At 53.9% G+C, this 27,702-nt stretch overlaps 1 protein-coding gene across 1 annotated transcript; it reads right to left on the bottom strand.

Annotated features, from left to right (window-relative positions):
• Positions 1 to 2,076: 2,076 nt before the first annotated feature.
• Positions 2,077 to 27,702, bottom strand: TMEM127 (transmembrane protein 127). The gene is made up of 4 exons (XM_038759758.1): positions 27,624 to 27,702; positions 19,577 to 19,897; positions 5,986 to 6,150; positions 2,077 to 3,910 (listed from the first exon to the last, which is right to left on the bottom strand). Exons 2-4 carry the CDS (start codon positions 19,827 to 19,829, stop codon positions 3,603 to 3,605), a joined length of 726 nt encoding a protein of 241 aa, XP_038615686.1. The 5' UTR covers positions 19,830 to 19,897; positions 27,624 to 27,702; the 3' UTR covers positions 2,077 to 3,602.

Raw genomic sequence — 27,702 nt, 5'->3', positions numbered from 1 at the left:
GCGCTTACTGTGTGCAGAGCACTGTACTAAGCGCTTGGGAAAGACAAGTTGGCAACATATAGAGACGGTCCCTATCCAACAGTTGGCTCACAGTCTAGAAGTCACTTCTCTGGGCCTCAGTTACCTCATCTATAAAATGGGGATTAAGAATGGGAGCCTTATGTGGGACTGTGCCCAACCCAAAATTTGTTTGTACCCACCCCAGCGCTTAGTACAGTGCCTGGCACATAGTGAGCGCTTAACAAATACCATCATCATCATTATTAAGTGAGGGAGATGAGGGAGAGATTTACAGCAGATGGTTTCTACTGCATCAACAAAGTAGTTGGCCAGTCACGCGTTTAGAACGGTGTTTTGCACACAGTAAGCGCTTAATAAATGCCATCAAAAAAAAAAATGGAGCCTGGGGCACTGGTGTTTAAGGAGGGAGTCAGAAGTTGGTGCGGACAGGAGGCCTGGGAGTCGATAAGGAAGAAGCTTAGAGAAGCAGCATGGCTCTGTGGAAAGAACACGGGCTTTGGAGTCAGAGGTCATGGGTTCAAATCCCGGCTCTGCCAGTTGAGCGCTGTGTGACTTTGGGCAAGTCACTTCACTTCTCTGGGCCTCAGTGACCTCCTCTGTAAAATGGGGATTAAGATTATGAGCCCCCCGTGGGACCACCTGATCACCAAGAACAGTGCTTTGCACAGAATAAGCGCTTAACAAATACTATAGGCCTTCCTTCCTCTCCCCCTCCTCATAGCACACGTATATATGTTTGGACAGATTTATTACTCCATTTATTTTACTTGTACATATTTATTCTATTTGTTTTATTTTGTTAATATGTTTTGCTTTGTCGTCTGTCTCCCCCTTCAAGACTGTGAGCCCGCTGTCGGGTAGGGACCGCCTCTATATGTTGCCGACTTGGACTTCCCAAGTGCTTAGTACAGCGCTCTGCACACGGTAAGCGCTCAATAAATACGATTGAATGGATGAATGAATGAAAGGAGGAGAATGCAGATTTAGAGCAGGCCAGGTGAGATGGCTACAACCATCCCGGGCGACAGCTCCGCGGGCAAGCAGTGAATAAGGCGGGTGAAAGTTGACTCCAAAGTCCTCTAGTCCCACATTTGCACGCGGGCAGTGCCAGCGTGGCAGCCGGCCCTATCCTGCGTGGCAGAGCGGCCTTTTTGGGGGAATTCTGCCGTCCCCACTCCGGGGGAAGAGGCCAACACGATCACGAGAGGAATCAACAGAGCGGGCACGAGCCAGGCCCTCGGTATCGTCCCAGCCAAGGTGAGATGAGTCAGGGCCACGCGACAGCCAGCACCAGCTATCGTGGGCCCGGTCGGCGGGCACCCACCGATGCCCCCGGACCTTAGTTGGCATCTCGCAGTCCGGCGGCGGGGAGGGAGCCGAGGCTCGCCCGCCCACCCGTCTGCGGCGGGCTACCCCAGTGCCGCTTCACGGACGCGCGGGACTCCGGACCCGGGCCCTCGGGGTGCTCACGGGAAGGCGGCTTACGATTTCCAAAATACGAGGAGATGGGGTTTCCACTTAAAGCACCCCTCCTCGCCCAGGGAAACTCCCGCTCGCGGCGAGGGACGGCAGGTGGCACGGGTCCGAACAGGGGCAACGCGGGCCGGGAATCCGGATGGCACGAAATGCCACGCCCGGGCAGAGCGGCAGGTCAGTCTGTTCGCCCCCGAGCCAAGAATCTCTACCGATGCCGGCAGGAGCCGTCCGGCCAGATGACCGGCTTTGACGCACATCGGGGAAGGTTGTCATCATCATCGTCATCATCAATCGTATTTATTGAGCGCTTACTATGTGCAGAGCACTGTACTAAGCGCTTGGGAAGTACAAATTGGCAACATATAGAGACGGTCCCTACCCAACAGTGGGCTCACAGTCTACCTGGGGGCCCCGTGCCCAGACCGCGGCTCCCTCTCACCTTTTCACCCGCTGCCTCGCCGGACGGTCCAGGCCCACGGAGCCTGGACCTCGGGGAGGTTATCATCGGCCCCGGGACGCCTCGGAAGGCTCGCTTCGGCCGAATATGGGGAATAAACAGCCAGGTCTTGGCCGGCTAACGACCTTGTTGCGGTATTTTTATTTTTCTCTAGAAAACGAAAAGACCGACGGGAATTTTCACGACAAACCATCGGCGGCCGGCAGCGAGGCTGGGGTTGGTGAAGGGAGTCGAATGAGCAAAGTGCAGGTCGGCTCCCGTCCGACGGTCCACGGGGCTCAGGCCCTCCCGCTCGGCTCCTCGTGACCAAGCCGGACGCCTCTGGCAGGCGGGTGCTTTGCCAGTCATTTTCTTCGTCCGCCTGAGGCCTGGGGGAGCCGGCCACTCCCCCAGGAAACCCGCCAGTCAGGATGAGAAGGTTTAACAGAAGTACGACACGTTATGCAGTTCCCCGGGCTCGACGCACAGGTCGTTTCTAAAACAACCCCCTTGTTGCTGAAGGGGAGGAGCCCGGCCGGAGGGGTGTGTGAGTGACCCCGGCGATTACGGCCGGGAACGCCGGGCAGCTGGAAAGTCCACAAGGCCTTGGTCCCCGTTCGGCCTCCTCGACCGGACCCCAGCGGAAAGGACATCCCGGCGTCCGGGCCCAAATCCCGTCTCTGAGCTACGCCCGTGGCCGGAATCCGCAGCACGCTCGGCTCGGTGAGACCAACCTTCCCCCCGGAAGGTTTCGGAGGAACCCCACCGGGCTCTACAGGACGCCGCGGGACTTTCTGGACGCCCCCTCCCTCCCAGCCCAGGTTTCGGTTTGTAGGATGATAGAATGAGACGCCCTTGACCAGAACCCACAGTGGCGGCCTGGACCTCGGCTCCCAGGGGAGAGGGCACGGCCCCCGCTGTCTTGCTGTGCCCTCTCTACGGGGGCAACGGTTACAGGTTAACGGGTCTCACGCGCTGGCTGGCTGGCGGGACGGACTCCGACGTGCGGTGTTAGCAGGAAGGAAAACAAGCTTAGGGCAGGCACGGGACGGCAAAAACGTAGCAGGGTCGAGAGAAAGGGATAAAATCCTTAAAATGAGGACGCCGTTGCCCCCGGTTGGAAAGGGAAGCCCGGGCAGCCCATCTCGGACTGGCGGCCCGCTCGCGTCTGCCCCTCCTCACTGGGCCCGGGCAAAGAGGGCTGGGGGCTAAAGTGCGATCCGCGCCCGTCGCGGCGTGAGGCCCCGGGTTCGGCTTGCGGGGGGTGAGAGGGGGAGAGAGGAGGGCGAGGAGAGGGGGCACCGCCACCGCTCCCGTCGGATGCCAGGCGGAGCAGGCGGAGAAAGACGGTCGGCACTGCTGCATCCCCCTCTGTCCGGGGCCTTCTGGGCATCTCTCCTCCTCCTCCCGCCCCCCATCCCGGTCCCTGTAGAGACTCCCCTTCCAGGCAGTCCTACGAAGGACGCCCGAGGAGAGCGGCTGGCGCGGTCGACCCCGGGCGGCAGAGGCTGCAGGGAATCCGGGAGGCGGCGGTCGGGGAAGGGGCGCACGGGAGGGGCACGCGGGACTCGTTTCCCGGCAGAAGGGCCGGATAACGAATCTCCCCGGGCGGAGGCTGGCCCGCAGGAAGCGTCGGGGCGGCGCGGGGGAGCAAGTCCCGGGGGCGGCGCTACGGCGTGTAGGCGGGCGGGGGCTGGAACTGGTTGATGACTTCGTACTCGGCCGGGTACGGCTCGTTCTCCTCCATCTCGGACAGCAGCTCCAGGGCCTGCTCCTCCTCCTCCGTGGGATAGTGGCGCAGGAGGTTGGCCGCCGTGGCCAGGATGGAGGCCCCGCCGGCCCCCGCCACGAGGTAGAAGCTGACGGCGAAGGTGACGTACACCTGGGAGCCGTGGTACTTCTTGTGCTGCTGCTGCTGGGCCAGGATCAGCTCGGAGGCCCAGTAACAGAAGCCGATCACCGTGGCACACTGCAGGACTGCACGGGGAGCGCGCACACGGGGACGGAAGGAAGGAAGAAACGTCAAACGCCATCCTGAAACCTCGCCGAGGGCCATTTCGGCTCACCCAGGCGGGCCCGGTGCCCCCGCGATAACAATAATAACAATAACGATGGCATTTATTAAGCGCTTACTATGTGCAAGGCACGGTTCGAAGCGCTGGGGAGGTTACGAGGTCATCAGGTTGTCCCACGGGGGGCTCACAGCCTTCATCCCCGTTTTACAGATGAGGTAACCGAGGCACAGAGAAGGGAAGTGACTCGCCTGAAGTCGCACAGCCGGGATTTGAGCCCACGACCTCTGACTCCAAAGCCCGGGCTCTTCCTGCCGAGCCACGCTGCTTCTCTAGGGGGGTGGCTTCGGGCCTGGAATTCCGGCACCGCCAACGTCCGGAGCGGGAGGAGGCAGGCCGGGAAGCGGGAGGCGGGAGAATGGGCTCCGGTCCTTACCGGGACGCCGGACGGTGCCGTGGCAACGAATCCTCCCACCCCAAAAGCTCTGCTCCGGGGGAAGGGAGGCAGCGGCACCCCACCGTAAGCGCGACGTACTGGACGGAGTCAGAAGGTCACGGGTTCTAATCCCGGCTCCGCCTCTCGTCTGTTGTGTGACCTGGGCAAGTTCGCTTCGCTCCTCTGGGCCTCAGTTACCTCATTTGTAAAATGGGGATTTAGGGGATGAGCCCCACATAGGACAGGGACTGTGTCTAACTTGATTCACTTTTATCCGCCGCAGTGCTTAGTACAGTGCCGGGAACACTGTAAGCGCTTAACAGATACCATCATTCATTCATTCATTCAATCGTATTTATTGAGCGCTTACTGTGTGCACAGCACTATACTAAGCGCTCGGGAAGTACAAGTTGGCAACATATAGATACGGTCCCTACCCAACAGTGGGCTCACAGTCCATCATTATTAATCAGCGTGGCTCAGTGGAAAGAGCCCGGGCTTTGGAGTCAGAGGTCATGGGTTCAAATCCCAGCTCTGCCAACTGTCAGCTGTGTGACTTCGGGCAAGTCACTTCACTTCTCCGGGCCTCAGTTACCTCATCTGGAAAATGGGGATGAAGACTGCGATCCCCCCGTGGGACAACCTGATCACCTTACAACCTCCCTAGCGCTTAGAACAGTGCTTTCCACATAGTAAGTGCTTAACAAATACTACATTATTATTATTATTATTATTATTAATTGTTAAGGAAGGGTCCGTTAGGTTCCGAGTGAGGCTCGAAGAGGAACTCGTTACGGGCGGGTAGGCGAAACCCCTCACGGGATGGTCACTCTCCCTCCAAAGCAGCGTGGCTCAGTGGAAAGAGCCCGGGCTTTGGAGTCAGAGGTCACGGGTTCAAATCCCAGCTCCGCCAATTGTCAGCTGTGTGACTTTGGGCAAGTCACTTCACTTCTCTGGGCCTCAGTTCCCTCATCTGGAAAATGGGGATTAACACGGTGAGCTCCCCGTGGGACAACCTGATCACCTTATAACCTCCCCAGCGCTTAGAACGGTGCTTTGCACATAGTAAGCGCTTAATAAACGCCATTATTATTATTATTATCAAGGGATATATCATGGGACTACATTCCCAGGAAGCCCAGGATTCCGGTCCCGACTTAAAATACACCGAATCAGTTCGGTTCCGAAAACATAAAAAAGGGAAAACGGAAGGGGAAAGCTACCGAAGATCCCAAACCACCCCAACTCCCGTCGAGCTATTGCAATCTCTACCGCCTCACGTCAACTTCTCCGGGGATAAACCGGCAAGGGGTTATTAGGATTCTCAAGGGATTGTTCGGAGGAAGGTGGAAAAGTTTCCGCCCAGGAAACGGACGGACAGGGAGCCGGGTTCAGGGGCGGGCAACCGGCCCACCGCGGGGCTCTGAACGAACACACCTCCGGGCACGTGGGAAGAAGAGACGCTTTACCTTCGGAGGCTCAGACCGTCCCGAACCTCGGCTCCCGTTTTTTTTCCCTCGGGACCCCCAAGCTCCGTGTCCGAAAGAGGGCCGAGCGGCCCGGCGATTGGCTTCCGGCCCCCCCGGCTTGCCGGCCTGAGTTACCTGTCAGGATGTGGGCGAAGGCGTAGCGGCGGGTGATCTTTAGGGCCGGGTGCTTGGGCCCGAAGACATCCAGGAGGAAGGCGGAGAGGCTGCACAGGATCCCCAGGAAGCAGAAAGCAGCGATAACCCGCAGGAGGAGCACCGTCTGGGGGTTCATGCAGAACTCTGTTGGCGGGAGGAAGCCGCTTGAGGACCGGACCCCCGAGGCTCACCCCAACCTCCGAGCGGGACGACTCGGCCGGAGCCCGCCCGGTCGACCCGCGGAAAGCCGGGACCTTGCCTCTCACGCTGCGTGATCCCCAGCATTTATTGAGCACTTATGGCGTATATTGAGCTCCTGCCGGGCCCCGACCCCCTTCGTCGGGTGCCAGCGTGGCAAGAACCCGGGCCGGGGATTCCGCCTCTTTCCTGGAGCCCACTGTTGGGCAGGGACCGTCTCTCTATGTTGCCAACTTGGACTTCCCAAGCGCTCAGTACAGTGCTCTGCACACGGTAAGCGCTCAATAAATACGATCGATGATGATGATGATGGTGTGGGATTTTGGGGCAAGCCCCTCCTCTTCTCCCTGTCCCTCTTGGGGCTCACAGTCTCGGCAGACGGGAAACCAGGTACTGATGAGGAAACCGAAGCGCAGGGAAATGACCCGCCAAGACGGGACCGCTGCGTTATCGCGGATTCTATAAGACAGAGATCAGGATCATCATCAATCGTATTTATTGAGCGCTTCCTATGTACTAAGCTCTAGGGAAGTACAAATTGGCAACATATAGAGACAGTCCCTACCCAACAGTGGGCTCACAGTCTAAAAGGATCAGGATTTGGACCTTAGGGACTTCACTTAAAAATGATGATGGCATCTGTTGAGCGCTTACTACGCGCAAAGCACTGTTCTAAGCGCTGGGGAGGATACAAGACCATCAGGTGGTCCCACGTGGGGCTCACAGTCTTCATCCCCATTTTCCAGATGAGGGAACTGAGGTCCAGAGAAGTGACGTGACCTGCCCAAAATCACACAGCTGACAGTTGGCGGAGCCGGAATTAGAACCCATGACCTGCGACTCCCAAGCCCGGGCTCTTTCCACTGAGCCACGCTGCTTCTCTTACTTGACTTCTGCCCGGCTTATTATCGATCAATCAACCGTATTTATTGAGCGCTTACTGCAGGCAGGTCACCGTCCTGTGTACGCCCTTGGAAGAGTACGATGGAACAGAGCCGGTAGACACGTTCCCTGCCCACAACAGTGCTCTGCACACAGTGGGCGCTCAATAAATATGATTGATTAATAGTCTAGAGGGGGAGACGGACATTAATATAAATAAATCAATTATTACCGTCAGCCTTGGATCAGACTTCGATCCAGCCAGCCAGGGGTCAGGCTCAGAGTTGGTGAGAGAGTTGACACGAAATGAGAGGAGAAACACCACCTCCCAACAGAGAGCAACATGGCTCAGTGGAAAGAGCCTGGGCTCGGGAGGTCCTGGGTTCAAATCCCGGCTCTGCCGCTTGTCAGCTGGGTGACTTTGGGCACGTCCCTTCACTTCTCTGGGCCTCAGTTACCTCCTCTGTCAAATGGGGATTAAGACTGTGAGCCCCACGGGGGACAACCTGATCACCTTGTAACCTCCCCAGCGCTTAGAACAGTGCTTTGCACATAGTAGGTGCTTAATAAATGCCATCATTATTATTATTATCACCTTGTATCCACCCCAGTGCTTTGCATACAGTAAGCGCTAGCTGCGTGGCTCAGTGGAAAGAGCCCGGGCTTGGGACCCAGAGGTCGTGGGTTCTAATCCCGGCTCCGCCACGTGTCTGCTGTGTGACCTTGGGCAAGTCACTTCACTTCTCTGAGCCTCAGTTGCCTCGTCTGTCAAATGGGGATGAAGACTGTGAGCCCCACGTGGGGCAATCTGGTCACCCTGTATCCCCCCCCAGCACTCAGAACAGTGCGCTGCACATAGTAAGTGCTTAACAAATGCCATCATCAACAAACACCAAAATTAAATTAATTTAATAGGCAGAGGGGCTGCTGGTCTATATTTCCCGGCAGCCACCCGGGCTAGCTGGGATGGGTCTGCTCCACCAGGCTTTGTTCCCTGTCTCCCCCCTTTTAGACTGTGAGCCCACTGTTGGGTAGGGACCGTCTCTCTATGTTGCCAACTTGGACTTCCCAAGCGCTTAGTACAGTGCTCTGCACACAGTGAGCGCTCAATAAATACGATTGATTGATTGATTCTCGGGTGGAGCCCAGTATTTATAAAGGGGCTGCCCAAACGGAGACGGCGGCCCTTCTGCCTGCCCTCTGACCCCGCCAGAAGAACGTCCCCGGGTCTGGCCTGGGGAAGGGAGTGAGTCACCGCCCTGTGCCTGTATATATGCATATATATTTGTACATATTTATTACTCTGTTTATTTATTTTACTTGTACATATCTATCCTATTTATTTTATTTTGTTAGCATGTTTGGTTTCGTTCTCTGTCTCCCCCTTTTAGACTGTGAGCCCACTGCTGGGTAGGGACTGTCTCTATGTGTTGCCAATTTGGACTTCCCGAGCGCTTAGCCCAGTGCTCTGCACATAGTAAGCGCTCAATAAATATGATTGATTGATTGATTGATTGTGCCACTGGCCAGCTAGGTGACTCTCAGTTTCCCCATCCATCAGCTCTCTAGACTGTAAGCTCCCTGTGGGCAGGGAAAGTACCCATAGAGATCGATTAGACTGTGAGCCCACTGTTGGGTAGGGACTGTCTCTATATGTTGCCAATTTGTACTTCCCAAGCGCTTAGTCCAGTGCTCTGCACATAGTAAGCGCTCAATAAATACGATTGATTGATTGATTGATTGATTGTGCCACTGGCCAGCTAGGTGACTCTCAGTTTCCCCATCCATCAGCTCTCTAGACTGTAAGCTCCCTGTGGGCAGGGAAAGTACCCATAGAGATCGATTAGACTGTGAGCCCACTGTTGGGTAGGGACTGTCTCTATATGTTGCCAATTTGTACTTCCCAAGCGCTTAGTCCAGTGCTCTGCACATAGTAAGCGCTCAATAAATACGATTGATTGATTGATTGTGCCACTGGCCAGCTAGGTGACTCTCAGTTTCCCCATCCATCAGCTCTCTAGACTGTAAGCTCCCTGTGGGCAGGGAAAGTACCCACAGAGATCGATTAGACTGTGAGCCCACTGTTGGGTAGGGACTGTCTCTATGTGTTGCCAATTTGGACTTCCCAAGCGCTTAGTCCAGTGCTCTGCACATAGTAAGCGCTCAATAAATACGATTGATTGATTCATTGTGCCACTGGCCAGCTAGGTGACTCTCAGTTTCCCCATCCATCAGCTCTCTAGACTGTAAGCTCCTTGTGGGCAGGGAAAGTACCCACAGAGATCGATTAGACTGTGAGCCCACTGATGGGTAGGGACTGTCTCTATATGTTGCCAACTTGGACTTCCCAAGCGCTTAGTACAGTGCTCTGCACACAGTAAGCGCTCAATAAATACGATTGATTGATTGATTGATTAAAGGACTGCCAGGCGGGCCTTCCTCTTCTCTGCTTTATCCTTCTAGGAGGTACTTTAAATCTGGATTTCCTCTCGCACTCCTTTCCTTTGTGTCTTTGCTGAAAACACGGATCGGTGGCCACGTTTCTGCTCCCCCAAGGCTGAATGCCTGTTTTCTTTTTGGACGCCCTCTGTCCGGAGGAGGGCTGCTCCTCATTCTTTGCACCATTTTTTTTTTTTTAGTGGCATTCATTAAGCGCTTACTATGTGCAAAGCGCCGTTCTAAGCGCTGGGGAGGTTACAAGGTGATCAGGGTGTCCCCCGGGGGGCTCCCGGTCTTCACCCCCATTTTCCAGATGAGGGAACTGAGGCCCAGAGAGGTGACTTGCCCCAAGTCACACAGCTGCCAAGTGGTGGAGCCGGGATTTGAACCCGTAACCTCTGGCCCCAAAGCCCGAGCCCCCAGGCCCAGAGGTCTGAGCCCCACGGCCTGAAACCGACCGCTTCCCCTGAATTGTTATCTTTCTCATTAACTTTTTCTTAGCCCCTTCGCTGCCCCCGTGGATTTACAAATCCAGCCTGACTGGAGAAGCAGAACGGCCTAGTGGACGGAGCGTGAGGCTGGAAGTTGGAGGATCTGACTTATGAGAAGCAGCGTGGCTCAGCGGAAAGAGCCCGGGCTTTGGAGTCCGAGGTCATGGGTTCGAATCCCGGCTCCGCCAATTGTCAGCTGGGTGACTTTGGGCCAGTCACTTCACTTCTCTGGGCCTCAGTTCCCTCATCTGGAAAAAATGGGGATGAAGACCGTGAGCCCCCCGTGGAACAACCCGATCACCCTGTAACCTTCCCAGCGCTTAGAACAGTGTTTTGCACACAGTCAGTGCTTAATAAATGCCATTATTATTATTATTATTATTATTATTAACCAGCCACCTGTAGCAAAATGAGATCAACCGTGGCTCAGTGGAAAGAGCCCGGGCTTTGGAGTTCGAGGTCATGGGTTCGAACCCCGGCTCCGCCAGTTGTCAGCTGAGTGACTTTGGGCAAGTCACTTCACTTCTCTGGGCCTCAGTGGCCTCATCTGGAAAATGGGGATGAAGACTGGGAGCCCCCCGTGGGACGACCCGATCACCCTGCAACCTCCCCAGCGCTTAGAACGGGGCTTTGCACACAGTCAGCGCTTAATAAATGCCATTATTATTATTATTATTATTAACCAGCCACCTGCAGCAAAATGAGATCAGCCGTGGCTCAGTGGAAAGAGCCCGGGCTTTGGAGTCCGAGGTCATGGGTTCGAACCCCGGCTCCGCCAGTTGTCAGCTGAGTGACTTTGGGCAAGTCACTTCACTTCTCTGGGCCTCAGTGGCCTCATCTGGAAAATGGGGATGAAGACTGGGAGCCCCCCGTGGGACGAACCGATCACCCTGTAACCTCCCCAGCGCTTAGAATGGGGCTTTGCACACAGTCAGCGCTTAATAAATGCCATTATTATTATTATTATTAAGCAGCCACCCGCAGCAAAATGAGATCAACCGTGGCTCAGTGGAAAGAGCCCGGGCTTTGGAGTCCGAGGTCATGGGTTCGAACCCCGGCTCCGCCAGTTGTCAGCTGAGTGACTTTGGGCAAGTCACTTCACTTCTCTGGGCCTCAGTGGCCTCATCTGGAAAATGGGGATGAAGACTAGGAGCCCCCCGTGGGACGACCCGATCACCCTGTAACCTCCCCAGCGCTTAGAACAGCGCTTTGCACATAGGAAGCGCTTAATAAATGCCATCATTATTATTATTATTATCAGGTCAAGCTCCGCGGAGAGCTCGATTCCTCCATCTGGTCCCGGGCTGCCCGCCGAGGGAGAGGGAGGGAGGGAGGCCTGAACCAAGGTGCTTCCGGGAGGCCGTTCCTGGGAAAGGCACGGGATCCAGTCTCTGGAAAAAAGCACTCACTCCGGAGCCGATAACCGGCAGCTAGTTTGGCTTGGCTGCTCATCTGGACTCTGAGGGGGACGGGAGGGCGGGAGAAGAGTGTAATAAACGCCACCCCTCCCTTGCTTTACTCCCTAGAACCAGAGCTAAAATGAGGTGGGGGGTCAGTCTCTTGGAGAAGGGAGACTTCGAGTCGAGACCTGGGGTTCGTTCAGTCGTATTTATCGAGCGCTTACCGTGGGCAGAGCACCGGACTAAGCGCTCGGGAAGGACAAGTCGGCAACAGAGAGAGACGGTCCCTACCCGACAGCGGGCCCACAGGCTAGAAGGGGGAGACGGACCACAAAACGAAACATGGAGACGGGTGTCAAAGTTGTCAGAACAAACGGAATTAAAGCTAAATGCGCGTACATATTTATTACTCTATTTATTTATTTATTTTACTTGTACATTTCTTTCCTATTTATTTTATTTTGTTGGTATGTTTGGTTCTGTTCTCTGTCTCCCCCTTTCAGACTGTGAGCCCACTGTTGGGTAGGGACTGTCTCTATGTGTTGCCAATTTGTACTTCCCAAGCGCTTAGTACAGTGCTCTGCACATAGTAAGCGCTCAATAAATACGATTGATTGATTGATTGATCATTAACAAAATAAATAGAATAGTAAATACATACAAGTAAAATAAAGAGAGTAATAAATCTGTAAATATATATATATAAGTGCCGTGGGGAGGGGAAGGAGGTAGGGCCGGGGGGGATGGGGAGGGGCCCCTCACCGGTTTCCTCGGCCGCCGGGCGTAAATCCCTGAACCGCTTCATGCCTCGGTTTCCCTCTCTGACAGATACTCTCCGCCTCCCCCGCCGGTGAAGATGATACCTAAGTGCCCCAATCACCATCATTCGTATTTATTGAGCGCTTACTGTGTGCAGAGCACTGGACTAAGCGCTTGGGAAGTACAAATTGGCAACATACAGAGACGGTCCCTACCCAACAGTGGGCTCACGGTCTAAAAGAAGCAGGCGGTCGCTGGAGGGGAGCTGAGGTCGTCTCCCGTGGGCCGGCAGGGAGGTTCGCGGCCCGGGGCGGGAGCGCCAGGAATCGGTGAGTCGGAAGCCCGGACTGGTTGGGAAGGCCCTGGTTCTCCCGGCCTCACTGCTCCAACCTTTGGCCTGACTCAGACTCGCATACCATTCCAGGGGTAAGATGGTGTTTATCTCTACTTCTCCCCGGCTCTCTTCTGGTCCAAACCCCGGAACCCACGACGGCACTGGATCTCTCCCACCACCCCGCAGTCATCCCTCTAGACCGTGAGCTCGTCGTGGGCAAGGAACGTGTCTGTTCACTGTCGCACTGTACTCTCCCAAGCTCTGAGCACGGTAAGTGCTCAATAAATACGGATGAGCGAAGCTTCCCGGCCGCCCGGCAGCTGGGCCGAACCCAAAACAGATCCGGACGGCCCCCGGAGACGAGGTGAGGTCGGCCGTGTCCGCAAAGGCCGGGGGAAGATTTCAAAGGCTGCCGGGAATGCGGAATCCCGCTCGCTCCGAGGCCGAGGCCTGCTGGTCGTGGAGGGGCTGTTGGAGGGTGGTTAGGGGGTGAGGAGGGAAGGAAGGGGAGGGGAAAGAGGGCGGCCGTAGGGCCGGGGCTACCGCAGAAAGCCGACGCCTCTGTTTCTGGCAGGGTGGGAGAGGGAGCCGGGTCCGGTCGGGGCGGTCAACTGGCCCCGGAGAGCCAGCCCGCGTCCCCCTGGTAGGAAGGGAGCCACACGGCCATTGTGGGGGCCACGTCAGGGTCTGGTGAGCCGCCTGCGGCCTCCTCCCCCTGCGCCGCGGGCAACCTTTCCCCCATTGTGGGGTCTTCGCTCTCCCTTCCCACCGCGCTCTTCAAGCGACGCCCTTGGAGCCGTGTCGGCTGCGGGGCCGGACGGGGGCTCCTTTGCGGCCTCCCCGTCCGGGCCTCTGCCCGCTTCCTTCCTTCCTCCCCCCTCTCGCCTCCACCGGACGGTCTCCTCCTGGCCCTGGGTGCTCGGCGGCGAGCAGGGAGGAAACGGGGTTCTGATAGACGATTTCTAGCCGCCCCTCCTGACGCCTCCCTTCCTCTCCCTCTCAGGGCCCGGGTCTGTCTGCCCCCAGGGGACGGCTGTGCCCAGGGGGCATCTTACAGTCGAAATAATGACATCAATACCAAGTTCAGGGCCCGTTTTTTTCCTACAGTAGGTAAAAATCCTTCTCAGCAGTTGGCAGCCCAGGGATGGGGCCTTATATTCCCAGCCCAATTCCAGGACTCAGACTGCACGGGGGCCTGGACCGGGCTGTCACCATGGTAACCAGCAAGCCACGGGGACCCGGGCCCCTCCGGAAGGCCACCGCCCCCGAGGTCGGTCCGCGCCGCCCCGGGAAGGCCCTGGCCGGGGAAATGGCGATGCCACTGCCAAGACTGCCACCCGGCAGGATTCCTGGGATTCCCAAGTCTCAACTGCAGACACGGCATTCCCTAACCTTCTCCGAGGGAGCCGGCGGTTCCTGCCTCGGGACATTATCGATCAATCCATCAGTGGTATTTAGTGAGTGCTCACTGCGACCTAAGCCTCACAACAGACGCGTCCCCCGCCCACAAGGTACTCACGGTCTAGAGGGGAAGACAGACACGAATGTAAATAAATAAACGACGGGTACGTACAGGAGTGCTGCGGGGCTGAGGGTGGGCTGGATATCGAGTACTCGGAGAGTCCAGATCCAAGGACAAGGGCATCGCGCTAGGCTACGGCAGCTTGCCGCAGGGCCACTGGACCGTTTGGTTCCCGGCGAATGGGCCCGGGGCAAAGCGGAGGCGATCCCGCGTGCTGCCCGGCCGCTGCTGGATGCCCACCCAGCCGCTCAGTCGGCTGTAGCTCCTGCTGCCTGGCCTTTGAGGAGGCCGAGGAAAAAGCGGATGCCCGGCGTTCCCTGTCGGGCTCATTCCTGGCCTCGCCAGCCTCTCCAAGCATCGGGAATTCTCTCGCGTCTCACTTCGCGGCCAAATCCCCCCCCAAGTGGGCCCCTCGGGGCCAAGGACACAGCCAAGTCTGAGGGCCACCATCCTGGTCCCTTAAGGTTCCCGGGAACCCAGGATGAAGAGAAGAGTCTGGGGAACGAGATTTTCTCTGGGGGGAGACTGAGGCTGACTTACAATCCTCTAGAGCTCCGCTAACCCACTGCTACGGCGGTCTGAGGAGATGGATGCCTTGGGAAGACCCCAGATAATAATAATAATAACGGCATTTATTAAGCGCTTACTACATGCAAAGCACTGTTCTAAGCGCTGGGAAGGGTACAAGGTGATCAGGTTGTCCCACGGGGGGAGCTCACGGTTTTAATTCCCGTTTTACAGATGAGGTCACTGAGGCCCAGAGAAGTGAAGGGACTTGCCCAAAGTCACACAGCTGACAAGTGGTGGAGCCGGGATTTGAACCCATGACCTCTGACTTCAAAGCCTGGGCTCTTTCCACTGCTGCTTCCCCAAGGAAGATGAATAAAGATGAAGAGCTTTATCTGAGATGAAAGACGGCCTTTTGTTAACAGACGGTGAGCTCAGTCCTCTCCCTACCAACCTTAACTCTAGTCATTTTTTTTAATAATAATAATAACGGCATTTGTTAAGCGCTTACTACGTGCAAAGCACTGTTCTAAGCGCTGGGAAGGGTACAAGGTGATCAGGTTGTCCCACGGGGGGGCTCACGGTTTTAATCCCCATTTTACAGATGAGGTCACTGAGGCCCAGAGAAGTGAAGGGACTTGCCCAAAGTCACACAGCTGACAAGTGGTGGAGCCGGGATTTGAACCCATGACCTCCGACTCCAATGCGTGGGCTCTTTCCACTGCTGCTTCCCCAAGGAAGATGAATAAAGATGAAGCGCTTTATCTGAGATGAAAGACGGCCTTCTGTTAACAGACGGTGAGCTCAGTCCTCTCCCTACCATCCTTAACTCTAGTCATTTTTTTTTTTAATGGACCGTCTCTATATGTTGCCAACTTGTCCTTCCCAAGCGCTTAGGACAGCGCTCTGCGCGCAGTAAGCGCTCAATAAATACGATCGAACGGATGAATTGAATGAATGTTAAGTGCCTACCTCACGCCGGGCACCGCCCTAAGCACTGGGGTAGATACCAGCCCAATTAGGTCGGACGCAGTCCCGCTTGCGACTCACACGGTCTCAATCCCCGTGTTATTGACGAGGTGACTGAGACACAGAGAAGTTAAGTGACTTGTCCAAGGTCACACAGCCGACGGGCGGCAGAGCCGGGTTTGGGACCGACGACCTTCTGACTCCGAGGCCCGTGCTTCTCTAGTGGAACCAACTGGCCGAGTCTGTGCCAGTTGTGCTCACCAGGCACTCTAAACGAAAATCAATCAATCAATCAATCAATCAATCGCATTTATTGAGCGCTTACTGTGTGCAGAGCACTGGACTAAGCGCTTGGGAAGTCCAAGTTGGCAACATCTAGAGACAGTCCCTACCCAACAGTGGGCTCACAGTCTAAGAGGGGGAGACGGAGAACAAAACCAAACATACTAACAAAATAAAATAGAATAGATATGTACAAGATAGAGTAATAAATATGTACAAACATATATACATATATACAGGCGCTGTGGGGAAGGCCAAGATTAGAACCCATGACCTCCGACTCCCAAGCCCGGGCTCCTTCCACTGAGCCACGCCGCTAATAATAATAATAACAATAATAATAATAATAATAATGGCATTTGTTAAGCGCTTCCTGCGCATGAGGCACTGTACTAAGGGCTGGGGTGGGTCCATGTCACTTTACGTCTCTGTGCCTCAGTTCCCTCATCCGTCAAATGGGGATGAAGACTGTAAGCCCCATGTGGGACAACCTGATTACCTTGTATCCCCCTCTCGGCGCTTAGAACAGTGTTTGGCACATAGTAAGCGGGGCCGTGGGGTCAGCTCGACAACCTGAAGACCAGGTCGGTGCATCAGTCAGTGTTTCGGCTCTTGACGCTACACCGAGCAGTGAAACGGCCAAGTTATTCCCCTGCCTCCATCCCGGAACCAACTACCCCCCTCCTCTGCCTTGGTTTCGGCAGGCTGGGAACTCTGCTGGATTTGGGGGGCAAAATTCCCACCCCTACGAAGAGAAACGGCCCCAGACCGTCTTTAAGAGCCTAGAAGCGGCTACTGGTTTACAGCACAAAGGCACTATTTTTTTTAAAGCGGGATGGTCATCATCATCAATCGTATTTACTGAGCGCTTACTATGTGCACAGCACTGTACTAAGCGCTTGGGAAGTAGAAATTGGCAACATATAGAGACAGTCCCAACCCAACAACGGGCTCACAGTCTAAAAGGGGGAGACAGAGAACAAAACCAAACATACTAACAAAATAAAATAGAATAGATATGTAGAAATAAATTAAATAAATAAATAGAATAAAAAAAATATGTACAAACATATATACGTATATACAGGTGCTGTGGGGAAGGGAGGGAGGTAAGATGGGGGGATGGAGAGGGGGACGAGGGGGAGAGGAAGGAAGGGGCTCAGTCTGGGAAGGCCTCCTGGAGGAGGTGAATTCTGGAGGATGGTCAATTCTGAAACTTCCCTCCTCCCTCTCCCGCGTTCCCGCTGATCCTAGGAAGCCATCCCAGATCCCAGAACCTCCTGGAGCTCTACGGAGGGCAACTTCAGGGCCGGGGTGGGCTTTGTGGGGCTTCGGGGGTAAATTTGGAGCGGAGGGACCGGCTGGGTGCTTTACAGTCCTTCGTCTTTCCTTGCCTTGGTCTCTCTCCCAGGGCTATTCGTTGAACCTCGGTCTCATCCTGCTCGCCGCCGACCCCCCGCCCGTATCTCCTAACCTGGAACGTCTTGACCGAGTTGTCTACACCGGCTGCTCCAATTCTCTCTCTCCTTGCCCCCCTCCAATCTGGCTCCTGTCCCCTTCGCGCCACAGAGACCGCCTTCTCACAGGTTGCAAGTGAGGCAGCGTGGCGGCTAGAGCCCGGGCATGGGTTCTAATCCCGCCGCTGCCACTCGTCCGCTGTGTGATCTTGGGCGACTCGCTTCACTTCTCTGGGCCTCAGTTACCTCCAGCTGTAAAATGGGGATTGAGACTGACGTGGGGCAGGGACCCGGTCCGCTCGCATCCACCCCAGTGCCTGGCACATAGTAGACGCTCAACAAATGCCACTATTATCATCATCTCCATGTCCGTCCTAATCCTCCTCGACCTCTCAGCTGCTTTCGACGTTGTCAACCAACCCTTCCTCCCGGAAACGTTAACGAAACCTCGGCTGCACTAAAACTGTCCTCTTCTGGTTCTCCTATTTTTTTTTTTTAATGGCATTTGTTAATCGCTTACTACGTGCCAGACACTGAACTAACTGCTGGGGTAGATACAGGATAATCAGAATGGACACGGTCCATGTCCGCCGGGGGGCTCACCGTCTTAATCCCCATTTTACAGATGAGGTAACTGAGGCCCCGAAAACTCAAGTAGACTGTGAGTCCGTTGATGGGTAGGGACTGTCTCTATATGTTGCCACCTTGTACTTCCCAAGCGCTTAGTCCAGTGCTCTGCACACAGTAAGTGCTCAATAAATACGACTGGATGAATGAATGAATGGAGGAATGAAAAGTAGCTTGCCCACGGTCATACAGCCCTTCCCCACAGCACCTGTATATATGTATATATGTTTGTACGTATTTATTACTCTATTTATTTAATTATTTGTTTTGCTTGTACATATCTATTCTATTTATTTTATTTTGTTAGTACGTTTGGTTTTGTTCTCTGTCTCCCCCCTTCTAGACTGTGAGCCCACTGTTGGGTAGGGACTGTCTCTATATATTGCCATCTTGTACTTCCCAAGCGCTTAGTCCAGTGCTCTGCACACAGTAAGCGCTCAATAAATACGATTGGATGAATGAATGAACGAATGAAAAGTAGCTTGCTCACGATCATACAGCCCTTCCCCACAGCACCTGTATATATGTATATATATCTGTACATATTTATTACTCTATTTATTTATTTATTTTACTTGTCCATATCTATTCTATTTATTTTATTTTGTTAGTATGTTTGGTTTTGTTCTCTGTCTCCCCCTTCTAGACTGTGAGCCCGCTGTTGGGTAGGGACTGTCTCTATATGTTGCCACTTTGTACTTCCCAAGCGCTTAGTCCAGTGCTCTGCACACAGTAAGCGCTCAATAAATATGATTGGATGAATGAATGAAGGAATGAATGAAAAGTAGCTTGCCCACGATCATACAGCCCTTCCCCACAGCACCTGTATATATGTATATATGTTTGTACGTATTTATTACTCTATTTATTTATTTATTTATTTTACTTGTGTATATCTATTCTATTTATTTTATTTTGTTACTATGTTTGGTTTTGTTGTCTGTCTCCCCCTTCTAGACTGTGAGCCCACTGTTGACTGTCTCTATATGTTGCCATCTTGTACCTCCCAAGCGCTTAGTCCAGTGCTCTGCACGCAGTAAGCGCTCAATAAATACGATTGATGATGATGATGATCTTGTCCTTCCCAAGCGCTTAGTCCGGTGCTCTGCACGCAGTAAGCGCTCAATAAATATGATTGATGATGATGATCTTGTACTTCCCAAGCGCTTAGTCCGGTGCTCTGCACGCAGTAAGCGCTCAATAAATACGATTGATGATGATGATGATCTTGTCCTTCCCAAGCGCTTAGTCCGGTGCTCTGCACGCAGTAAGCGCTCAATAAATACGATTGATGATGATGATGATCTTGTCCTTCCCAAGCGCTTAGTCCGGTGCTCTGCACGCAGTAAGCGCTCAATAAATACGACCGATTGATGGATTGAGAGGCCTGAATCCGGGGCCCGGGCTCTTTCCACGGGGCCCCGCTGCTCCCCGTGGGCAGGGAATGTGTCTTCCGACCCCGCCGTGCCCTCCCAAGCGCTCATCACGGTGTCGCGGTCATCGCTCCGGAAACACCACCGGTGGCTCGATCGATCCATTACGCTGCCAACTTGCGCTCCGCACACAGTGAACGCTCAATAAATACGACTGCTTGATTGATCGATCGGGTTCATTTGGCAAAATCCCCTCCGCGGTCGGGGCCCTCCGTGCCCCGGTGGGCCCACCGCCCGCCGTCCCCCGCGGAGGAACGGACCGAGTCTCACCTCTGAGCAGGTCCGGGTCGACGGAGCCCAGCACGTCGGCCACCCCCAGCTCCTGGCGGGAGCAGGTGCCCCCGTGGATGTGCAGCCAGGCGGGCTCGGCCAAGGCGGTGCAGAGGGCCGTGATGGACAGTGCCCCCGGTAGCGCCGATGCCAGGCTGCGCTCGGGCTGCTTGGGCACCGTGCCGCCGCCGCCGCCGCCCTGCCCTCTCCGCCGGCGCCCGGCGGGCAGCCCCGCTCCTCCCGGGGCGTACATGCCGGCCGTCGACGGGGCTCGGTCTCAGGCGTCCGGGCCTCTTCCGGGGCCGGAGGGACGAAGAGGACCTGGGGAGACGGGAAGAACGGTAAAAATAACGGTCCCGGGCGCCGTCGTGGCTCGGTGGAAACAGCCTGGGCTTTGGAGTCCGAGGTCACAGGTTCAAAACCTGGCTCTGCCAACTGTCAGCTGGGCGACTTGGGGCAAGTCGCTTCACTTCTCTGGGCCTCAGTCCCCTCGTCTGGAAAATGGGGATGAAGACCGTGAGCCCCCTGTGGGACAACCTGATCACCTTGTATCCCCCCGGCGCTTAGAACGGTGCTTTGCACATAGTAAGCGCTTAACAAATGCCATTATTATTATTATTACTATTAATAAATGCCATCATTATTATCATTATTATTCTCTGGGCCTCGGTTCCCTCATCTGGAAAAGGAGGATTGAGACTGAGAGCCCCCCGTGGGCCCACCTGATCACCTTGTAACATCCCCAGCGCTTAGAACGGTGCTTGGCACATAGTAAGCGCTTAATAAATGCTGTCATTATTATCATTATTATTCTCTGGGCCTCGGTTCCCTCATCTGGAAAATGAGGATTGAGACTGTGAGCCCCACATGGGACAACCTGATCACCTTGTAACCTCCCCAGCACTTAGAACAGTGCTTTGCACATAGTAAGCGCTTAATAACTGCCATCGTTATTATCAATAGTATTCTCTGGGCCTCGGTTCCCTCATCTGGAAAAGGAGGATTGAGACTGTGAGCCCCCCGTGGGCCCACCTGATCACCTTGTAACCGCCCCAGCACTTAGAACGGTGCTTTGCACACAGTAAGCGCTTAATAAATGCCATCATTATTATCATTATTATTCTCTGGGCCTCGGTTCCCTCATCTGGAAAATGAGGATTGAGACTGTGAGCCCCCCGTGGGCCCACCTGATCACCTTGTAACCTCCCCAGCGCTTAGAATGGTGCTTTGCACAGAGTAAGCGCTTAATAAATGCCATCGTTATTATCATTATTATTCTCCGGGCCTCGGTTCCCTCATCTGGAAAATGGGGATTGGGACTGTAAGCCCCCCATGGGCCCACCTGATCGCCTTGTAACCGCCCCAGCACTTAGAACGGTGCTTTGCACACAGTAAGCGCTTAATAAATGCCATCATTATTATCATTATTATTCTCTGGGCCTCGGTTCCCTCATCTGGAAAATGAGGATTGAGACTGTAAGCCCCCCGTGGGACAACCTGATCACCTTGTAACTGCCCCAGCGCTTAGAACGGTGCTTTGCACATAGTAAGCGCTTAATAAATGCCATCGTTATTACCATTATTATTCTCTGGGCCTCAGTTCCCTCATCTGGAAAAGGAGGATTGAGACTGTGCGCCCCCCGTGGGACCACCTGATCGCCTTGTAACATCCCCAGCGCTTAGAACGGTGCTTGGCACATAGTAAGCGCTTAATAAATGCTGTCATTATTATCATTATTATTCTCTGGGCCTCGGTTCCCTCATCTGGAAAATGAGGATTGAGACTGTGAGCCCCACATGGGACAACCTGATCACCTTGTAACCTCCCCAGCACTTAGAACAGTGCTTTGCACATAGTAAGCGCTTAATAACTGCCATCGTTATTATCAATAGTATTCTCTGGGCCTCGGTTCCCTCATCTGGAAAAGGAGGATTGAGACTGTGAGCCCCCCGTGGGCCCACCCGATCACCTTGTAACCTCCCCAGCGCTTAGAATGGTGCTTTGCACAGAGTAAGCGCTTAATAAATGCCATCGTTATTATCATTATTATTCTCCGGGCCTCGGTTCCCTCATCTGGAAAATGGGGATTGAGACTGTAAGCCCCCCGTGGGCCCACCTGATCGCCTTGTAACCGCCCCAGCACTTAGAACGGTGCTTGGCACATAGTAAGCGCTTAATAAATGCCATCGTTATTATCATTATTATTCTCTGGGCCTCGGTTCCCTCATCTGGAAAATGAGGATTGAGACTGTAAGCCCCCCGTGGGACAACCTGATCACCTTGTAACCGCCCCAGCGCTTAGAACGGTGCTTTGCACATAGTAAGCACTCAATACATGCCATCATTATTATCATTATTATTCTCCGGGCCTCAGTTCCCTCTTCTGGAAAATGGGGATTGAGACTGCAAGCCCCCCGTGGGACAACCTGATCACCTTGTAACCTCCCCAGCGCTTAGAACGGTGCTTTGCGCAGCGCTTAATAAATGCCATCATTATTATCATTATTATTCTCTGGGCCTCGGTTCCCTCATCTGGAAAATGAGGATTGAGACTGAGAGCCCCCCGTGGGCCCACCTGATCACCTTGTAACCTCCCCGGCGCTTAGAACGGTGCTTTGCACATAGTAAGCGCTTAATAAATGCCATCATTATTATCATTATTATTCTCTGGGCCTCGGTTCCCTCATCTGGAAAATGAGGATTGAGACTGTGAGCCCCACATGGGACAACCTGATCACCTTGTAACCTCCCCAGCGCTTAGAACGGTACTTGGCACATAGTAAGCGCTTAATAAATGCCATCGTTATTATCATTATTATTCTCTGGGCCTCAGTTCCCTCATCTGTAAAATTGGGAGGAAGACTGTAAGCCCCACATGGGACCACCTGATCACCCTGTAACCTCCCCAGCGCTTAGAACAGTGGTTTGCACATAGTAAGCGCTTAATAAATGCCATTATCATTATTATTATCATTATTACTAGGCACCACCCATGGAGTAGCGGCTCTGCCACTTGTCTAAGTGACCTTGGGCAAGTCACTTCGCTTCTCTGGGCCTCAGTTACCTTATCTGGAAACCGGGGATTTAGACTGAGGCCCATGTGGGGACGGGGATTGTGTCCAACCCGATTTCCTTGTTTCCGCCCCAGTGCTTAGCACAGTGCCTGGCACGCTGTAAGCGCTTAACAAATATCACGATTATTATTATTAGCGTTACAAGGCTCTTTCTAAGGAGGAGGGAGAACTGGGACTGAATCCCCATATTACAGACAAGGAAACTTGAGTCACAGAGAATAATAATCATCATCATCAATCGTATTTATTGAGCACTTACTGTGTGCAGAGCACTGTACTAAGAATAATGACGGTATTAAGCGCTTACTATTCATTCAATCGTATTTACTGAGCGTTTACTGCATTGCAGAGCACTGTACTGAGCGCTTACTATATGCCAACCACCGGGGTAGATTCAAGCACCGGTACAAACGGTGCAAAGCACCGTTCTAAGCTTATTTTATTATTTTATTTATTATTAGTTTATTATTAGTATTATTATTAACAGGGTTGGTAGATACATTCTCCGCCCACCAGGAACTTTCAATTTAAAGGAGAAGATAGAGAAGCAGCACGGCTCAATGGAAAAAGCCCGGGCTTTGGGGTCAGAAGTCATGGGTTCAAATCCCGGCTCCGCCCCTTAGCTGTGTGACTAAGGGCATGTCGCTTAACTTCTCTGTGCCTCAGTTACCTCATCTGTCAAATGGGGATTAAGACTGTGAGCCCCCCCGTGGGACAACCTGATCACCTTGTAACTTCCCCAGCGCCTAGAACGGTGCTTTGCATACAGTAAGCGCTTAAAAAAATGCCATCATTAAGTGCTTACTATGTGCAAAGCACCGTTCTAAGCTTATTTTATTATTTTACTTATTATTAGCATTATTAGTTTATTATTAGTATTATTATTAACAGGGTTGGTAGATACGTTCTCTGCCCACCAGGAACTTTCAGTTTAAAGGGGAAGATAGAGGAGCAGCGCGGCTCAATGGAAAGAGCCCGGGCTTTGGGGTCAGAGGTCATGGGTTCAAATCCCGGCTCCGCCCCTTAGCTGTGTGACTAAGGGCATGTCGCTTAACTTCTTTGTGCCTCAGTGACCTCATCTGTAAAATGGGGATGAAGACTGTAAGCCCCCGTGGGACAACCTGATCACCTTGTAACCTCCCCAGCGCTTAGAACGGTGCTTGGCACGTAGTAAGCGCTTAATAAATGCCATCATTAAGCGCTTACTATGTGCAAAGCACCGTTCTAAGCTTCTTTTATTATTTTATTTATTATTAGTTTATTATTAGTATTATTATTAACAGGGTTGGTAGATACGTTCTCTGCCCACCAGGAACTTTCGGTTTAAAGGGGAAGATAGAGAAGCGGCACGGCTCAATGGAAAGAGCCCGGGCTTTGGGGTTAGAGGTCATGGGTTCAAATCCCGGCTCTGCCCCTTAGCTGTGTGACTTATGGGCATGTCACTTAACTTCTCTGTGCCTCAGTTCCCTCATCTGTCAAATAGGGATGAAGACTGTGAGCCCCTGTGGGACAACCTGATCACCTTGTAACTTCCCCAGCGCTTAGAACGGTGCTTTGCACATAGTAAGCGCTTAATAAATGCCATCGTTATTATTAGTAGTATTATTATTAACAGGGTTGGTAGAGACGTTCGCTGCCCATTAGGAACTTTCAGTTTAAAGGGGAAGACGGGCGTGAAAATTAACTTCCCGTTTGTATTTGAGTGCTGTGGGGCTGAGGGTGGAAGGTTTTGTTTTTGTTGTCTGTCTCCCCCTTCTAGACTGTGAGCCCGCTGTCGGATAGGGACCATCTCTATCTGCTGCCAACGTGGACTTCCCAAGCGTTTAGTACAGTGCTCTGCAGACAGTAAGCGCTCAATAAATACGACTGAATGAATGAATAAGGCTCCGAAGGTGAGGAGCGTCCGTGGGGCATGAGGCGGGAGGGAGAGGCAGGATGCGGGGGACGGGTTAGGGGGGAGATGGATGAGATCTTTTAGACCGTGAGCCCACTGTTGGGTAGGGACTGTCCCTATGTGTTGCCAACTTGGACTTCCCAAGCGCTTAGTACAGTGCTCTGCACACAGTAAGCGCTCAATAAATACAATTGATTGATTGACTGATTGATTGAGATCGGGGTACGGTGTCTAAGTTGGCGTTAGAGGAGCACCGGGGGCACGCTCAGATGAAGCGATGCGTCAAGTGGGCACGATAAAAAAAAGTAGCGGGCGGTTGGGGGATCGTGATGGAGACGATGGCTTATGTTGGGCAAACTGGGGGAAGTCGGGAGCTGGAATTGCGGGGAGGGAAAGAACCAAAGGTGAAGGATGAATTGACACTACGGGCCAAGATTTGGTCTATGGCGGGGAGGGAAAGCGCCAAAGGTGAAGGATGAACTGACGCTACGGGCCAAGATTTGGTCTATGGCGCGGCGGGGTGGCGGAGAGACTGGGCACCGGGGATGTACGTGGGGCAAGGGTGTTAGGGGGAAAAGGAGGAATAGGTACCTATGTGTTTGTGGTGCGGGGGAGGGTTTGGGCAAGCCGCTTCACTTCTCTGGGCCTCAGTTCCCTCATCTGTCAAATGGGGATGAAGACTGTAAGCCCCCCCGTGGGACAACCTGATCGCCTTGTATCCTTCCCAGCGCTTAGAACGGTGCTTGGCACATAGTAAGTGCTTAATAAATCCCATTATCATTATTTTCTGGGCCTCAGTTCCCTCATCTGTCAAACGGGGATGAAGACTGTGAGCCCCCCTATGGGACAGCCTGATCACCTTGTATCCTCCCCAGCGCTTAGAACGGTGCTTTGCACATAGTAAGTGCTTAATAAATGCCATCATTATTATTCTCTGGGCCTCAGTTCCCTCATCTGTCAAATGGGGATGAAGACTGTGAGCCCCCTGTGGGACAACCTGATTGCCTTGTAACCTCCCCAGTGCTTAGAACGGTGCTTGGCACATAGTAAGTGCTTAATAAATGCCATTATTATTATTATTCTCTGGGCCTCAGTTCCCTCATCCGTCAAATGGGGATGAAGGCTGTGAGCCCCCTGTGGGACCACCTGATTGCCTTGTAACCTCCCCAGCGCTTAGAACAGTTCTTGGCACATAGTAAGCGCTTAACAAATACCACTGTTATTATGATGATGTTGGAGGAGGTGAGTGACAAGGGGAGAGGCCAGAAATGATGGGGGAGGAGCGGGACAGGAAGTTGTGTGTTGATGTCCGTGTGTGGGTGTGGAGGAAGGAGGAGGAGTCTGACAGGGTGCTGGGGGGGGGGGGAGGGAAGGGGTGTGTGTGTGTGTATGTGTGATTGTGTGTGTGATGTGTGTGTGTGTGTGTGTGTGTGTGTGTGTGTGTGTGTGTGTGTATGGTGGGGGGGGTTAGGGGAAGGAAGAGGAGACTGACAGAGCACTGTGGAAGGCGGGCAGGGAGAGGCCTGGTATTAGATGGGGGGGGCCGAAGGGCAGGGAGAGAGGTTTTGTGTGTGTGTGTGTGTGTGTGTGTGTGTGTGTGTGTGTGTGTGTGTGTGTGGCAGGGAGGTTAGGGGAAGGAAGAGGAGACTGACAGGGCACTGGGGGGGGGGGGCAGGGAGAGGCCTGCCATGGCATTAGATGGGGGGGGGGGCAGAAGGGCAGGGAGAGAGGGGGGTGTGTGTCTGTGTGTGTCTGTGTGTGTGTGTCTCTGTATGGCGGGGGGGGTTAGGGGAAGGAAGAGGAGACTGACAGGGCATGGGGGGGGGGCGGGCAGGGAGAGGCCTGCCATGGCATTAGATGGAGGGGGGGGGGGCAGAAGGGCAGGGAGAGAGGGGTGTGTGTGTGTGTTTGTGTTTGGGGGTGACATTATATGCGGGGAAGGGGGCAGGGAGCCAGGGGTTTGTATATGTGTGTGTGTGTGTGTGTGTGTGTGTGTGTTTCTGTGAGGGGCGACATTATAAGGGGGGGAGGGGGGCAGGGAGTGAGGGGCTTGTATGTGTGTGTGGAGGGGGGCGACATTATATGCGGGGGAGGGGGCGGGGAGTCGGGGGGTGATAGGGAAAGAGGAGGAAACTGACAGGGGGGTGTGCACTGGTGTGTGTGTGTGTGTGTGTGTTTGTGTGTGTGTGTGTGTACACACTTTGGGCCAGTCACTTCGCTTCTCTGGGCCTCAGTTCCCTCATCTGTCAAACGGGGATGAAGACCGGGAGTCCCCCCCCCCCGCGGGCCCACCTGATCGCCTTGGAACCTCCCCGGCGCTCAGAACGGCGCTCGGCACGTAGTAAGCGCCTAACAAATGCCGTCACTATTATTATTATTGTTGTTGTCAGCTGGGTGACATGGGCCAGTCACTTCCCTTCTCTGGGCCTCAGTTCCCTCAGCTGGAAAATGGGGAGAAAGACTGTGAGCCCCCCCTGTGGGTCCACCTGACCACCTTGGAACCCCCCCCCAGCGCTTAGAACAGTGCGTGGCACATCGCCAGCGCTTAACAAATGCCATTATTATTATTATTAATTATTATTATTGTCAGCCGTGTGACTGTGGGCCAGTCACTTCACTTTCCTGGGCCTCGGTTCCCTCATCTGTCAAATGGGGATGAAGACCGTGAGCCCCCCCCAATGGGCCCACCTGCCCACCTTGTATCCCCCCGGCGCTTAGCACAGTGCCCGGCACATAATAAGCGCTTAACAAACGCCGTCATGATCGGTATTATTCCCTGGGCCTCGGTGGCCTCGTCTGCAAAATGGGGGTGAGGACTGTGGGCCCCACCACCTGATCACCTGGTATTTCCTCCCATACGGGCGTTTAGAACAGTGCTTGGCACATAGTCAGCGCTTCACAAATGCCATCGTTATTATCATTATTATTATTATTATTACTAATATTATTATCAGGCGGCGGGGGGGTTGCTGAGGGAAGGAGGAGGAGATTGACAGGGCGCTGGGGGGGGGGGGGTCACTAGGGTGCAGGGAGCGTCCGTGTCCGCCGGGGGGCGCCTTAGGCCGCGCCGTTTCTCACCGCTCAAGGTCGCGCGGCTCCTCGTCCGCCCCGGGCCGGGACCCTCGACCTCTTCCTCCGGCCTCCTCCTCCTCTTCCT

This window comes from Tachyglossus aculeatus, chromosome 17 (assembly GCF_015852505.1).
Source record: "Tachyglossus aculeatus isolate mTacAcu1 chromosome 17, mTacAcu1.pri, whole genome shotgun sequence".
Taxonomy (NCBI): Eukaryota; Metazoa; Chordata; class Mammalia; order Monotremata; family Tachyglossidae; genus Tachyglossus; species Tachyglossus aculeatus.
Note: the sequence above shows the minus strand (reverse complement) of the source record. Positions and strands in the feature narration are given on the sequence as shown.

What these genes read in the sequence shown, in the direction of transcription:
- TMEM127 (XM_038759758.1), bottom strand. Translation starts at nt 19,829, where the DNA reads ATGTACGCCCCGGGAGGAGCGGGGCTGCCCGCCGGGCGCCGGCGGAGA. An exon ending in CGACCCGGACCTGCTCAGAG is followed by an intron (nt 6,151 to 19,576) that starts GTGAGACTCGGT and finishes TCCCGCCAACAG; the next exon opens with AGTTCTGCATGAACCCCCAG. An exon ending in CTTCGCCCACATCCTGACAG is followed by an intron (nt 3,911 to 5,985) that starts GTAACTCAGGCC and finishes CTCCCCGTGCAG; the next exon opens with TCCTGCAGTGTGCCACGGTG.